The sequence below is a fragment of the Heteronotia binoei genome, chromosome 17, assembly GCF_032191835.1.
Source record: "Heteronotia binoei isolate CCM8104 ecotype False Entrance Well chromosome 17, APGP_CSIRO_Hbin_v1, whole genome shotgun sequence".
NCBI lineage: Eukaryota > Metazoa > Chordata > Lepidosauria > Squamata > Gekkonidae > Heteronotia > Heteronotia binoei.
The window spans coordinates 41811081-41823225 of record NC_083239.1 but is presented as its reverse complement, the minus strand read 5'-3'; the positions used below and the strand labels follow the sequence as shown (position 1 = coordinate 41823225).

The 12145-nt window shown below is 48.2% G+C and overlaps 1 protein-coding gene across 1 annotated transcript; it reads left to right on the top strand.

Moving 5' to 3' along the window:
- The first annotated feature begins 4032 nt into the window (after positions 1-4032).
- Positions 4033-10374, top strand: LOC132585854 (phospholipase A2 inhibitor and Ly6/PLAUR domain-containing protein-like). Its single transcript, XM_060257730.1, has 4 exons — positions 4033-4087; positions 5781-5933; positions 8262-8402; positions 10145-10374. The coding sequence occupies exons 1-4, from the start codon at positions 4033-4035 to the stop codon at positions 10372-10374; spliced, it is 579 nt and encodes a 192-aa protein (XP_060113713.1).
- The last annotated feature ends 1771 nt before the right edge of the window (positions 10375-12145 follow it).

Sequence of the window (12145 nt, the reverse complement as noted above, 5' to 3'; positions counted from 1 at the left end):
CCCGGTGCCTCTCATGAACTTTTAGACATTTTTTGAGAATTCTGTTTCCACAAAGAGATTCCAGAACTCTATTCTGGAGAGCCAGTTTGGTGTAGTGGTTAAGTGTGCGGACTCTTATCTGGGAGAACCGGGTTTGATTCCCCACTCCTCCACTTGCACCTGCTGGAATGGCCTTGGGTCAGCCATAGCTCTGGCAGAGGTTGTCCTTGAAAGGGCAGCTGCTGTGAGAGCCCTCTCCAGCCCCACCCACCTCACAGGGTGTCTGTTGTGGGGGAGGAAGGTAAAGGAGGTTGTGAGCTGCTCTGAGACTCTTCGGAGTGGAGGGCAGGATATAAATCCAATATCTTCTTCTTCTTCTTTATTCTGGTGCAAAATAGTCTAGTAGCAGCTTTAGGATTAACAAATTTTACTGTAGATCGATCCAGGTGGGCAGCCGTGTTGGTCTGAAGCAGTAGAACAAAGCAGGAGTCCAGTTGCACCTTTAAGACCAACCAAGTTTTATTCCGAATGTAAGCTTTCGTATGCATGCCTACTTCTTCAGATGAGGGAATGGGGTACGGTGAGCAGAACTTACATATAGCTGGCGGGTAGTGGTTAAGAATGTAAAGTGATACAAAGTCAGGATCCATTGGCAAAATAGTGTCATAAACAAATTGAAAGACCATTTGGTCTGGATAGGATTTGCCTGGAACACCAATAAAAGGTAATAAAAGTTAATTGCTCTTGCTCCAAGTCTAGGTAAAACAAAAGGACATGTATTTCCTAGTGATGTTCTTGTCCACCTCATTTACTTTTTAACATGTAACATACTGTAGTATAAACTTCCAAGAAACACAGTGCTGACAAAAGGCATCTAACAAAGAGAACTGTGTTTCTCTAAAAGCTTATGCTGCAATAAAATGTGTTAGTCTTAAAGGCGCTACTGGACTCTTTACCAGTTGGATTGTGGAACCAAACGTGCAGATTGGCTCAGGAAATTCATAAAGTTAATATAAAATTTGCTAAATTCTACTGCTAGGTTAGACTCAGCTAGGTACTCAGGTATGTACTGCAAAATCTTTGAATGTCAGAAGCTGAATCGGCACCGAATATTCACAGATCCCAAGAGTTCTCCACGAATGTTTGACATTGATCTATGCAGATGATAACTTGATGGGGGCGGATTTGTTTCTGCCCTGGAACCATATTTTCTGTACAGAAATGAGGATTCACTCTGACATTTAACTTCTGGGGAAACTTTCTCCTCCTCTTTTCAGATGTTGCCCAAGTAACAAGTGCTTTGAAATTTTTGCAAGACACAGATTTCAAAGCCATCTGACCTTTTGAAGTTCTGTCCTGCTCAAAATATCTTTGGGATGAGGATTAAACTGCTGCTGGTTCTTTCCTGGTATTCAGGATAAAAATGAGAATGGGCAGGGGTGGAATTCTAGCAGGAGCTCCTTTGCATATTAGGCCACACACCCCTGACGTAGCCAATCTTCCAAGAGCTTACAAGGCTCTTTTTTGTAAGCTCTTGGAGGATTGGCTACATCAGGGGTGTGTGGCCTAATATGCAAAGGAGCTCCTGCTAGAATTCCACTCCTGAGAATGGGTATCCCATAATTTCTGGTACAATTCAGGAATATTAAGGGTGTTCATTGTGTCCAAGCAGAGGCTCTAGACAAGAGTATTTTCAAGAGAAGCAGGGTCTGGAAATCTGGAGGAAAAGCTCTTGAATATTCATTGAGTAGGCACAGGGTGGAATTCTAGCAGGAGCTCCTTTGCATATTAGGCCACACACCCCTGATGTAACCAATCCTCCAAGAGCTTACAAAAAAGAGCGTTGTAAACTCTTGGGGGACTGGCTACATCAGGGGTGTGCGGCCTAATATGCAAAGAAGAAGAAGATATTGGATTTATATCCTGCCCTCCACTCCGAAGAGTCTCAGAGCGGCTCACAGTCTCCTTTACCTTCCTCCCCCACAACAAACACCCTGTGAGGTGGGTGGGGCTGGAGAGGGCTCTCACAGCAGCTGCTCTTTCAAGGACAACCTCTGCCAAAGCTATGGCTGACCCAAGGCCATTCCAGCAGGTGCAAGTGGAGGAGGGGGGAATCAAACCCGGTTCTCCCAGATAAGAGTCCTCACACTTAACCACTACACCAAACTGGCTCTCCTGCTAGAATTCCACCTCTGGGTAGGCACAAAGCCTTTGAGTTTGGGCCTGCGTGGCACTAATGGTAGCACGACAAAACAACAGAGGGCGGTTTTGGAAAATTGCAAACGCATGCAAATTTTAGAACTATACAGAAGCAGGAAGCTTCTGAAAAGTGTCTTGGCAGGGCTAATCGTTGCATTCTTATCTTTGTGATTTGTAAAACAGTATTGCGTGCATTATGAGCCCGTCAATAGGAAACTATGCAAATTTTGCAACCTCCACAGTGCTGACTTGTGGATAATAATGCTCCACAACAACGTGGCATGCCCCGTACAGGATTGATATGCCCAGCATGACCAAGAGTCACAGAGCAAGGGCGATTACAATGAGGCAGCAGTGTGGGAACTGGTCTGCATTCTGAACACCATACATACAGGAGGCAGAACTGTGTCCTAACCCTGCCAAGTCAAACAATGGATGAATACGGACATGTTGACATGGTGTGTTCAAAAGCAGTGTAGCCTTTTCATCACACTCTTCACAAGGAAGGAAGTCACGTTGCAAAGTAGGGTTGCCAATCCCTAGGTGGGGGCAGGGGATCCCCCGGTTTGGAGGCCCTTCCCTAGCTTCAGGGTCATCAGAAAGCGGGGGGGGGGGGGGAGGAAATGTCTGCTGGGCACTCCATTATTCCCTATGGAGACCGATTCCCATAGGGTGTAATGGAGAATTGATCTGCAGGTATCTGGGGCTCTGGGGGAGCTGTTCTTTGAGGCAGAGACACCAAATTTTCAGCATAGCATTCTAATATGCAAAGGAGTTCCTGCTACAAAAAAAAAAGCCCAGGTGTCATGGATGTCTAGGGTTGGCAACACGGGGGGTGGGGCAGCAGATTTAGATCGAGAAGTACAATTTGCGAGTCATATAAATATAGTAAGATCTCTCTCTCTTTTGCAGTGTGCCTGACAATTTTCTGCTCCAGAGAGTCTGTACCTGAGTAACCCACATTTCCCTTAAAGCACCATGAAGACGATCAAGCTTCTTATTCTGGTCTTTAGTCTCCTCCCCTGTGTTCATGGTGAGTCTTCTTCACCTGGTGTTGGAGGCCTGGCTTCAGGTTTTGTGGAGGGCTTCCTGGGCAGCAGATGATAAGTGTGGCTTCAAGGCTACCCTTCCAATGGCCTTTTGGACACTGGTAGGGTTGCCAGGTCCAATTCAAGAAATATCTGGGGACTTTGGGGGTGGAGCCAGGAGACTTTGGGGGGTGGAGCCAGGAGACTTTGGGGTGGAGCCAGGAGACAGGTTTCGACAAGCATAATTGAACTCCAAAGTGAGTTCTGGTCATCACATTTAAAGGGACCATACAACTTTTAAATGCCATTCCTCCATTAGAAATAATGAAGGAGGGACACCTTCTTTTGGGACTCATAGAACTGGACCCCTTGGCCCAATCGTTTTGAAACTTGGGGGCTGTTTTGAAGAGAGGCACCAGGTGCTATGCTGAAAACAAACATGGTGTCTCTACCTCAAACAACAGCCTCCCTAGAGCCCAAAATATCCACAAATCAATTTTCCCTATGGGAATCGGTCTCCATAGGAATAATGGAGTGCCCAGCAGATATTTCCCTTCTCTCCCACTTTCTGATGACCCTGAAGTGGGGGGAAGGCGTCCAAACCGGAGGATCCCCTGCCCCCAACTGGGAATTGGTGACCCTAGATGCTGGTGAGCCCAAGGCCTGGTGAGCTCAAATGGGGCTGAATTTTGACCTGAACTTGCAATAAAAGCCACAATGCTAAAAAACCACTAACCTTCTCTCCATTTCCTTCTCCCTCTTTCCAGGAGACAACAGCATCATGGAGTGTGCTCAGTGTGACCTTGGGAAGCCTTGCCAACAGAGAATGAATTGTACAGACGCAGGGATGATATGTGTTCATCTAGAGGTCAACCCGTTTGGTGGGTATAAAGGATCATAAACTTGCCAACATTCCTGGTATAGTATAGAAGCCGTTCTGAAGGTTTCTGAGCCCGTGAGTGCCTTCGGAATTCTGACACGGCACAATGGGTAGAGCCACAAAATGGCTGCCACAACATACCTTCAGTTATGCAGTGGAGATCTTTGAGCTGTGGTGGAAGTTGCTGCCAAAGCAGTGTGTGTTTTTTTTTAACCATCTGCACAGCCAGTCAGTTCTCCAATGGCTAGGGATGGAATTCTAGCAGGAGCTCCTTTGCATATGAGGCCACACCCCCCTGATGTAGCCAGTCCTCCAAGAGCTTACAAAAAAGAACCTTGTAAGCTCTTGGAGGATTGGCTACATCAGGGGTGTGTGGCCAGAGCTCCTGTTAGAATTCCACCCCTGCCAATGACCAATCAGAAGCCTCACTGGGCAAAAGTTCCACCTGGCTCCACCCCCTTTCTAAAAAACAGGTAGGTGGTAGGTGCCAGGAAAAGTGCCAGTGGATGCCATGATACTGATTGGCTCCACTTTGGGGACGCCAGTGTGTCGGCTGTTCATCTTGGAACCATTCTCTGGTCAGACATAACACTCACTGGGTGGATTGGGTCAATTCATATTTCTAAGCCTAACCCTTCCTCACAGGATTGTTATGCATCTAAAATTGAATAGATCATTAAGAGAACCAGTTTGGGGTAGTGGTTAAGAGCATCGGACTCTAATCTGGAGAACTGGTTTGATTTCCCCACTCGTCGTCTACATGCGGCCAGCTGGGTGACCTTTAGTCAGTCACACTTCTCTCAGAGCTGTTCTTTCAAGAGCCATTTTTGTCAGAGCTCTCTCAGCCCCACCTATCTCTGGTGACTATAAACTGCTCTGAAACTCTGAATGAAGGGCAGGGTATAAATTCAAACCCTCCTCCTTTTCCAATTGATAGAGAACAGCTCATGGGCCATGAGAAATAGTTGAGTAATAAAAGACCAAAAATACCTGCTCTCAGGGGAGATTGTATGAATTGTTGATGGGGACTCAGACAGCAACAGAGAGGGTGGGAAAATCCTCTTTCCCCTAAAACAAACAGAAGAAGAAGAAGAAGATGATGATGATGATGACAATATTGGATTTATATCCCGCCCTACACTCTGAATCTCATCAGAGTCCACGAGCAGTCACAATCTCCTTTATCTTCCCCACCCCACTACAACAGACACCCGGTGAGGTGGGTGGGGCTGAGAGAGCTCTGACAGAAACTGCCCTTTCAAGGACAACTCCTGTAAGAGCTATGGCTGACCCAAGGCCATTCCAGCATCTGCAAGTGGAGGAGTAGGGAATCAAATCCAGTTCTCCCAGATAAGATTCTGCCCTTTCAAGGACAGCTCTGCAGAGCTATGGCTGAGCCGTGGCCATTCCAGCAGGTGCAAGTGGAGGAGTGAGGAATCAAACCCAGTTCTCCCAGATAAGAGTCTGCACACTTAACCACTACACCAAACTGGATCTGTAAAATACCAAAATGGAAAGCTTTTCATTGTGTGAGTAAACAACATGGCACATTTCTCCACAAGTTTAAGGGTCCCTCTACACTGGATTTTCAAATCAAAATGTGGCAGCGTAGACAACCAACACTGGTCAATGAGTGAAAATGTGTTCCACATCTCAGGGAGGAGATAATGATGTTTGTTTTTTCTCTCCTTCAGAGGGAAGTGGCCATGGGACCTATAAAGGATGCATTGCCCCAAGCTCCTGTACACCGTTAATTCTCACAATGAGCTTCACAACTGACAGACAAGTCCGGAGCAACCTGGCCTGCTGCTCAACAAGTGGCTGTAATGACCAGCTGGCTCTAAGTGGTGGGTCCTCACTGAGTCTGGAGGCTCTGGCTCTGAGGAGGAGGCCGGAGCAGTGCCCTTGAGCCCACAGCAAGCCTTGAACTTGTAACCTGAGGGATGTCAGTTAAGAACTGAGTCTGTGCACCACCTCCTGTCTGTTACCAAATGGTGAAATGGCACAGAGACCTTGGTAGTAGGGTTGCCAGGTCCAATTCAAGAAATATCTGGGGACTTTGGGGGTAGAGCCAGCCAGGAGACTTTGGGGGTGGAGTCAGGAGACATTGGGGGTGGAGCCAGGAGCAAGGTTGTGACAAGCATCACTGAACCCCAAAGGGAGTTCTGGCCATCACATTTAAAGGGACTGCGCACCTTTTAAATGCCTTCCCTCCACTGGAAATAATGGATAGGAGCACCTTCTTTTGGGGCTCATAGAATTGGACCCCCTGGTCCAATCCTTTTGAAACTTGGCGGACATTTTGAGGAAAGGTACTAGATGATATGCTGAAAATCTGGTGCCTCTACCTCAAAACACAGCCTCCCCCAGAGCCCCAGACACCCATGGATCAATTCTCCATTAAACCCTATGGGAATTGGTCTCCAAAGGGAGAAATGGAGTGCCCAGCAGACATTCCGCGCGCCCCCCCCCCACTTTCTGATGATCCTGAAGCGGGGGGAGGGCCTCCAAACCGGAGGATCCCCTGCTCCCGCCTGGGGATTAGGCAACCAACAGAGAATCACAGAAAAATGGAGCAGGAAATAGACACAAGTCTCTGTGAAAAACCAGCCTCAAAGGTAGTTACAAATAGTACAAGTGATTTATCACTAAATATAAAGTAATAATATAGAGTGAAATCAATCAGAGAGCAAACAATGACCACACCCGCACTCAAGTTTCTCAATAAACGAATCGACGCTGAGAGAGTCCAGAAATGCAGTTCACCTTGTGGCGAAGGTAGGTTCTTCTAAGGAGTCCAGTGCCCCAAGACCTCTTCATCAATATTTCAGTATGATGATTCAGTGCAGCAAGGCACGCAGAATGCGACAGGGCCGTACTTGATCCCCTGTTTCACAACAAGGCTTCCACAAGCTTCTAAGAACATTAATACATTTTACAAAGGAGCAGAGCTTCAGAATTCTTTAGCAACAATGTAAGTCATCTGTTGTGGGGTCGGTGGGTGGCAGGGTTAGACCGCGGAGATTGTGACCGCTCATGGAGTCTGAAGTTCAGAGTGTAGGGCAGGATATAAATCCTCCTGGTCCAGTCTTTTTGGGATGGTTTTTTTTAAAGGAGAGGCTCCAGATGCTATGCTGAGTTTGGTGCCTCATCCTCAAAACACAGCTCCCCCAGAGCCCCAGATCCATTCTCCATTATACCCTATGGGGACCAGTCTCCATTGGGTATAATGCCCAGAGGATATTCAGCTCCCTCTTTCTCATAACTCTGAAGCGGGTGGGGAGGGTCTCCAAACCAGGGGATCACCGGCTTCCAACTGGGTATTGGCAACTCTAGCTTGACAAGCATAGCTCCTTGCAGCAAGAGATCAGAGCATCCAGATTTCACATGGAAAGCCTGCATATTAGCTTGAGCAACCATGGCAAGAAATAAAGATGTCTGTACTTGTAAGGAACAGCCCCGTGGAGCAGAGTGGTAAAGCTGCAGTACTACAGTCCGAGCTCTCTGCTGAAGACCTGGGTTCGATCCCGGCGGAAGCTGGGTTTTCAGGTAGCCGGCTCCAGGTTGACTCAGCCTTCCATCCTTCCGAGGTTGGTAAAACGAGTCCCCAGCTTGCTGGGGGAAAGTGTAGATGACTGGGGAAGGCAAGGGCAAACCACCCCGTAAGAAGTCTGCTGTGAAAATATTGTGATGCGACGTCACCCCAGAGTCGGAAGTGACTGGTGCTTGCCAGGGCTTATTTTGTAGAAGAAGCCCAGCAGGAACTCATTTACATATTAGGCCACACCCCTGATACTAAGCCAGCCGGAACTGTGTCCCTGTGCATTCCTGCTAAAAAAAACCACTCTGGTGCTTGCACAGGAGACTACCTTTACCTTTCTTGTAAGGATGCTAGGGCTAAGTCTGCTCCCCCAGCTCCAAATCCTCATGGGAGACACCTTTCCTTTCCAGCGATACCAGTCCATTCCCTTGCTCACTTGGAACGTATCAAAAGCCATCGAGCCTGCTTTTCTCGACATCTCCTAGCCGTTTTGTCATTCTACAGGGAGACAAAGAGGCAGGATGTGGAAACAAGCCAGTCCTGGGACGAGCAGGAAGTATTTTGCTTGGCTCCAGCGATGTGAGGCCTCACCTTGGCCCTTGTGCACATGAGAACTGCCTCTCCTGTCTTGCAGTGCCTGCAGCCAGTTCTCTGAAGAATGGAGTGTATTGTCCAGCCTGCGCAAACCAGAACAAGAGTTTATGTGAAGGCCAAGTTGACCTCCCCTGCACAGGAGCTGAAGAGACGTGCATCAGCCTCGAGGGAGTATCTATCGGTATTTCTCCAGACCCTCTATATCAGCGGTGGCCAAACTGTGGCTCGGGAGACACGTGTGGCTCTTTCACACGTATGGTGTGGCTCTCAAAGCCCCCACCCCACCCCCTTGGCCAGTTTGGAGAAGGCATTTGTCTCTTTAAATCACATCTCCAAGCCAAATCAGCCAGCAGCTTGGAGAATCCATTTAAATTTAAAGTTGCTTTCTTCCCACCTCTCCTCCCTCACCCCCATTTTCCTTCCTTCCTCCCTCCCTCCCTTCCTTGTTAAGCAAGTTTGGCGACCCCTGCTCTATATGGAGTCAAGGCAGGGCCAGCCCTAGACTGTCTGGCACCCTATGCAAGGCTAACTTCTGGTGCCCCCCCCTTGCACTGATAACATCACCCAGTCACATGGGGGTACCCAGTTTGGTGCCCCCAGTAGGCCAGCACCCTAGGCAATTGCCTAACTTGCCTAGTGGCAAGACCAGCACTGAGTCAAGGATCACACATAGGGTTGGGATATAACCCCCTGTTTCTTGTGCAGTGACCCACACTGTTATTGGAGGCAGAAGGGAGCACAGAAGGGAGGATGAACTGGACAAGCCAGGAGAATTTCTTCTCGCTGTCTTCAATTAAAGGGCAGCAAGGACTAGAGAGAGGTCCAAGAACCAGCTTTGGGCTGTTTCGAGCTTAAGATTTCTCTTGTTCTACTGTACTGTCGTCTTTATTTATTTACATAATGTATATTTCTGCCTTTCTGCCCACCAAGGAAGCGAACAATTAAAAGCAGAACATGTTCCCCCTTTCGGCAGCAACCTAGGGTTGCTAGCTTCTAAGTACGGGGAGAACTCCTAGAATTACAACTGATCTCCAGACTACAGAGATCAGATCCCCCTGGAGAAAACGGCTATTTGAGAGGATGGACTATATGACATTATGCTCTACTGAGGTCTTGCCCCTCCCCAAACTCCCCCCCCCCCAAATTCCCAGGAATTTCCCAACCTGGATTTGGCAACTCTACCGCTGCCCCCAACTTGCTGGTGAGAGCCAGTTTGGTGTAGTGGTTAAGAGCATGTATTCTAATCTTGAGAATCAGGTTGATTCCTTGTGCCACGTCATGCACCTGCTGGTGTGACCTTGAGTCAGTCATAACTCTCTCAGAGCTGTTCTCTCAAGAGCAGTTTCTGTCAGAGCTCTCTCAGCCCCACCTATCTCACAGGGTGTCTGTTATGCTGAGAGAAAAGGAAGGCAATTGTAAATTGCTCTTTTGTATCCATATGGATACTTGCGTCCAGTATATAAAAGCGATCTCCTCCTCCTCTTCTCCTCCTCCTCCTCCCAAGAGTTGAAGCATATGCAGAACTAGAAAGCCTTAGAGATCATTTAATCCAATATTCAAGGATCATTTTATGCTTTTATTGGGGTGATTACGAGGGCTGCCAGCTGCAACCAGCAACCCCCCCTTCCCCCCAGGTAGTCTGGGTGCAAAAAGAGGAATTATGGGAAATTCTTGAGCATGCCCTCTCAAGTAATGATGTTTCTGTGGCGGGGGGGGGGGGGCGGGAGGTTGCCAGAAGTGATGTCACATGCTGATCCCCCTGCCATTTCCCCTATACTGGCATTGGCAGTGCCAGCAGGAAATGGGGATAAGGCTCCCACTACAGCCTGCCTAAATGTCACACATATCCTTCCTATCACATGCCAAAAGTGATGGTTTGCTCTTTCGCCTTAATTTGCTCCTCAGCTTCATTTTTCTCCACAGGGAAGCGGGATCACAACTTCTCTATGAGGGGCTGTGCTACGCCCAGCGCCTGTACCCTGAAGAAGAATGACCTTGTGTCCTTTGAAGGCGACGTCTACACGCTGACACGAAACGTGACTTGCGGAAACAGGGGAAGCCTAGATGCCCTTCCCTCTCTAGCCACCATCTTCTTCCAGGTCATGGTTGGGCTTCTCTTTTGTCCGAGTCTTGTGGAAGGCACCCCATCGTAATAGTCTGAAGGAAAGCTGTAGCATCTGTGAAATGTTAAACTTTTTTTCCTAATTGTAAGGATTACTAGCTTTATTAAAAATGGGAGGGTTCAGCATCAGACCAAGGCTTACCATTTGTCCACAAATGGCGGGGCGCCTCCAGAGAATTCCTGCTACTGCCCGCCAACACACAGCTGATTGGTGGGTGGAAATGGCCAGCCAACCAGGAGTGAGGGTGAAATCAGTGTCCCCACGCGACGATACAACTTCCAGTGTGACGTGGAAGTGATGGCTTTGCGGTAGCACTCAGCCCAAAACTACGGAAACCATCACATTTTGGGGTGAGGGCTAGGTTGTAATCCTGGTGGGATGCCATTGCTTCTGGATCGTGCTGGAATTTGTGTCATCAAGCGGGAAGACGATCACGGTCCCTCCTCCAGGAAGTTCCCACCTTCCCCAATCTCCCACAATCGACAGGACTGGCAGCCTTATCTGGACCCCCATATTTTTTCACACATGTATGTAAAGAAGAAGAAGAAGATGAAGATATTGGATTTATATCCTGCCCTTTGCTCCGAAGAGTCTCAGAGCGGCTCACAGTCTCCTTTACCTTCCTCCCCCACAGCAGACACCCTGTGAGGTGGGTGGGGCTGGAGAGGGCTCTCACAGCAGCTGCCCTTTCAAGGACAACCTCTGCCAGAGCTATGGCTGACCCAAGGCCATTCCAGCAGGTGCAAGTGGAGGAGTGGGGAATCAAACCCGGTTCTCCCAGATAAGAGTCCGCACACTTAACCACTACACCAAACAGGCTCTCCCTACTGGCTCTACACCAAACTGGCTCTAAAAAGTCCCCTTGATAAAAAAAAAAAACCCTGCGGGATTTGTCGCAGTTCCTCAGGGCCTGCAAGACTGAACTGTTTCGGATGGCTTATGACATCTCATGGGAGAGGGCTGCCCCCACATCTGGATCCATTGCGCTTTCATTACTATCTGCCTAGGATCTGCGCGCGTGAGAAAGGAAATACTACACGATCCGCCATTTATCTGATTGTTTTATTGTTTCAGTGTTGCTTTTGTTCACTGTCTGTTTTATGCTGTTTGCCGCCTTGAGTCTGTACAGAATGGGCGGGATATAAATATAACGCAAATAAATAAATAAAATAAAATAGTTTAGCACAGTCTGTACCCCATGTGGAAACCTTTCTTCTTCTTCTTCTCTGCATTCCTGGTAAACCTCAGGATTCAGATCTTCAGCCACAAACTACTGTACTTGAGATATCGGATTACACTTCTTCCAAGTCTAGATTTGGACCCTGTTATCCACAGTCTCGACCTAGCCCAAACTGAGTGCACCTCATAAATATAACTTTTCTGATACTTCCAGTGTTCAAATTTTCAAAGGCGCAACGGGAAACAAGAGGCATTATATAAACCAGGGGTGGCCAGCGGTAGCTCTCCAGATGTTTTTTTGCCTACAACTCCCATCAGCCCCAGCCAGCATGGCCAATGGCTGGGGCTGATGGGAGTTGTAGGCAAAAAACATCTGGAGAACTACTGTTGGCCACCCCTGATATAAACATCCGATGTAATGCCATCTGTGAAGTTAAACTGGTCTGGTGCAGTACACGCCATCAAGGCATGGCTAATTTATGACAACCCCCATGGCCAGCCCTAGACTGCCCAGCATTCTAGGCAAGTCCCGCCCCCTGCACTGATAATGTCACCGAGTCACATGGGGGATGCCCAATTTGGCACCCCCAGAAGGCCAGCGCCCTAGGCGATTGCCTGGTTT

What these genes read in the sequence shown, in the direction of transcription:
- LOC132585854 (XM_060257730.1), top strand. Translation starts at nt 4,033, where the DNA reads ATGAATTGTACAGACGCAGGGATGATATGTGTTCATCTAGAGGTCAAC. An exon ending in TCTAGAGGTCAACCCGTTTG is followed by an intron (nt 4,088 to 5,780) that starts GTGGGTATAAAG and finishes TCTCTCCTTCAG; the next exon opens with AGGGAAGTGGCCATGGGACC. An exon ending in CCTCGAGGGAGTATCTATCG is followed by an intron (nt 8,403 to 10,144) that starts GTATTTCTCCAG and finishes TTTTCTCCACAG; the next exon opens with GGAAGCGGGATCACAACTTC.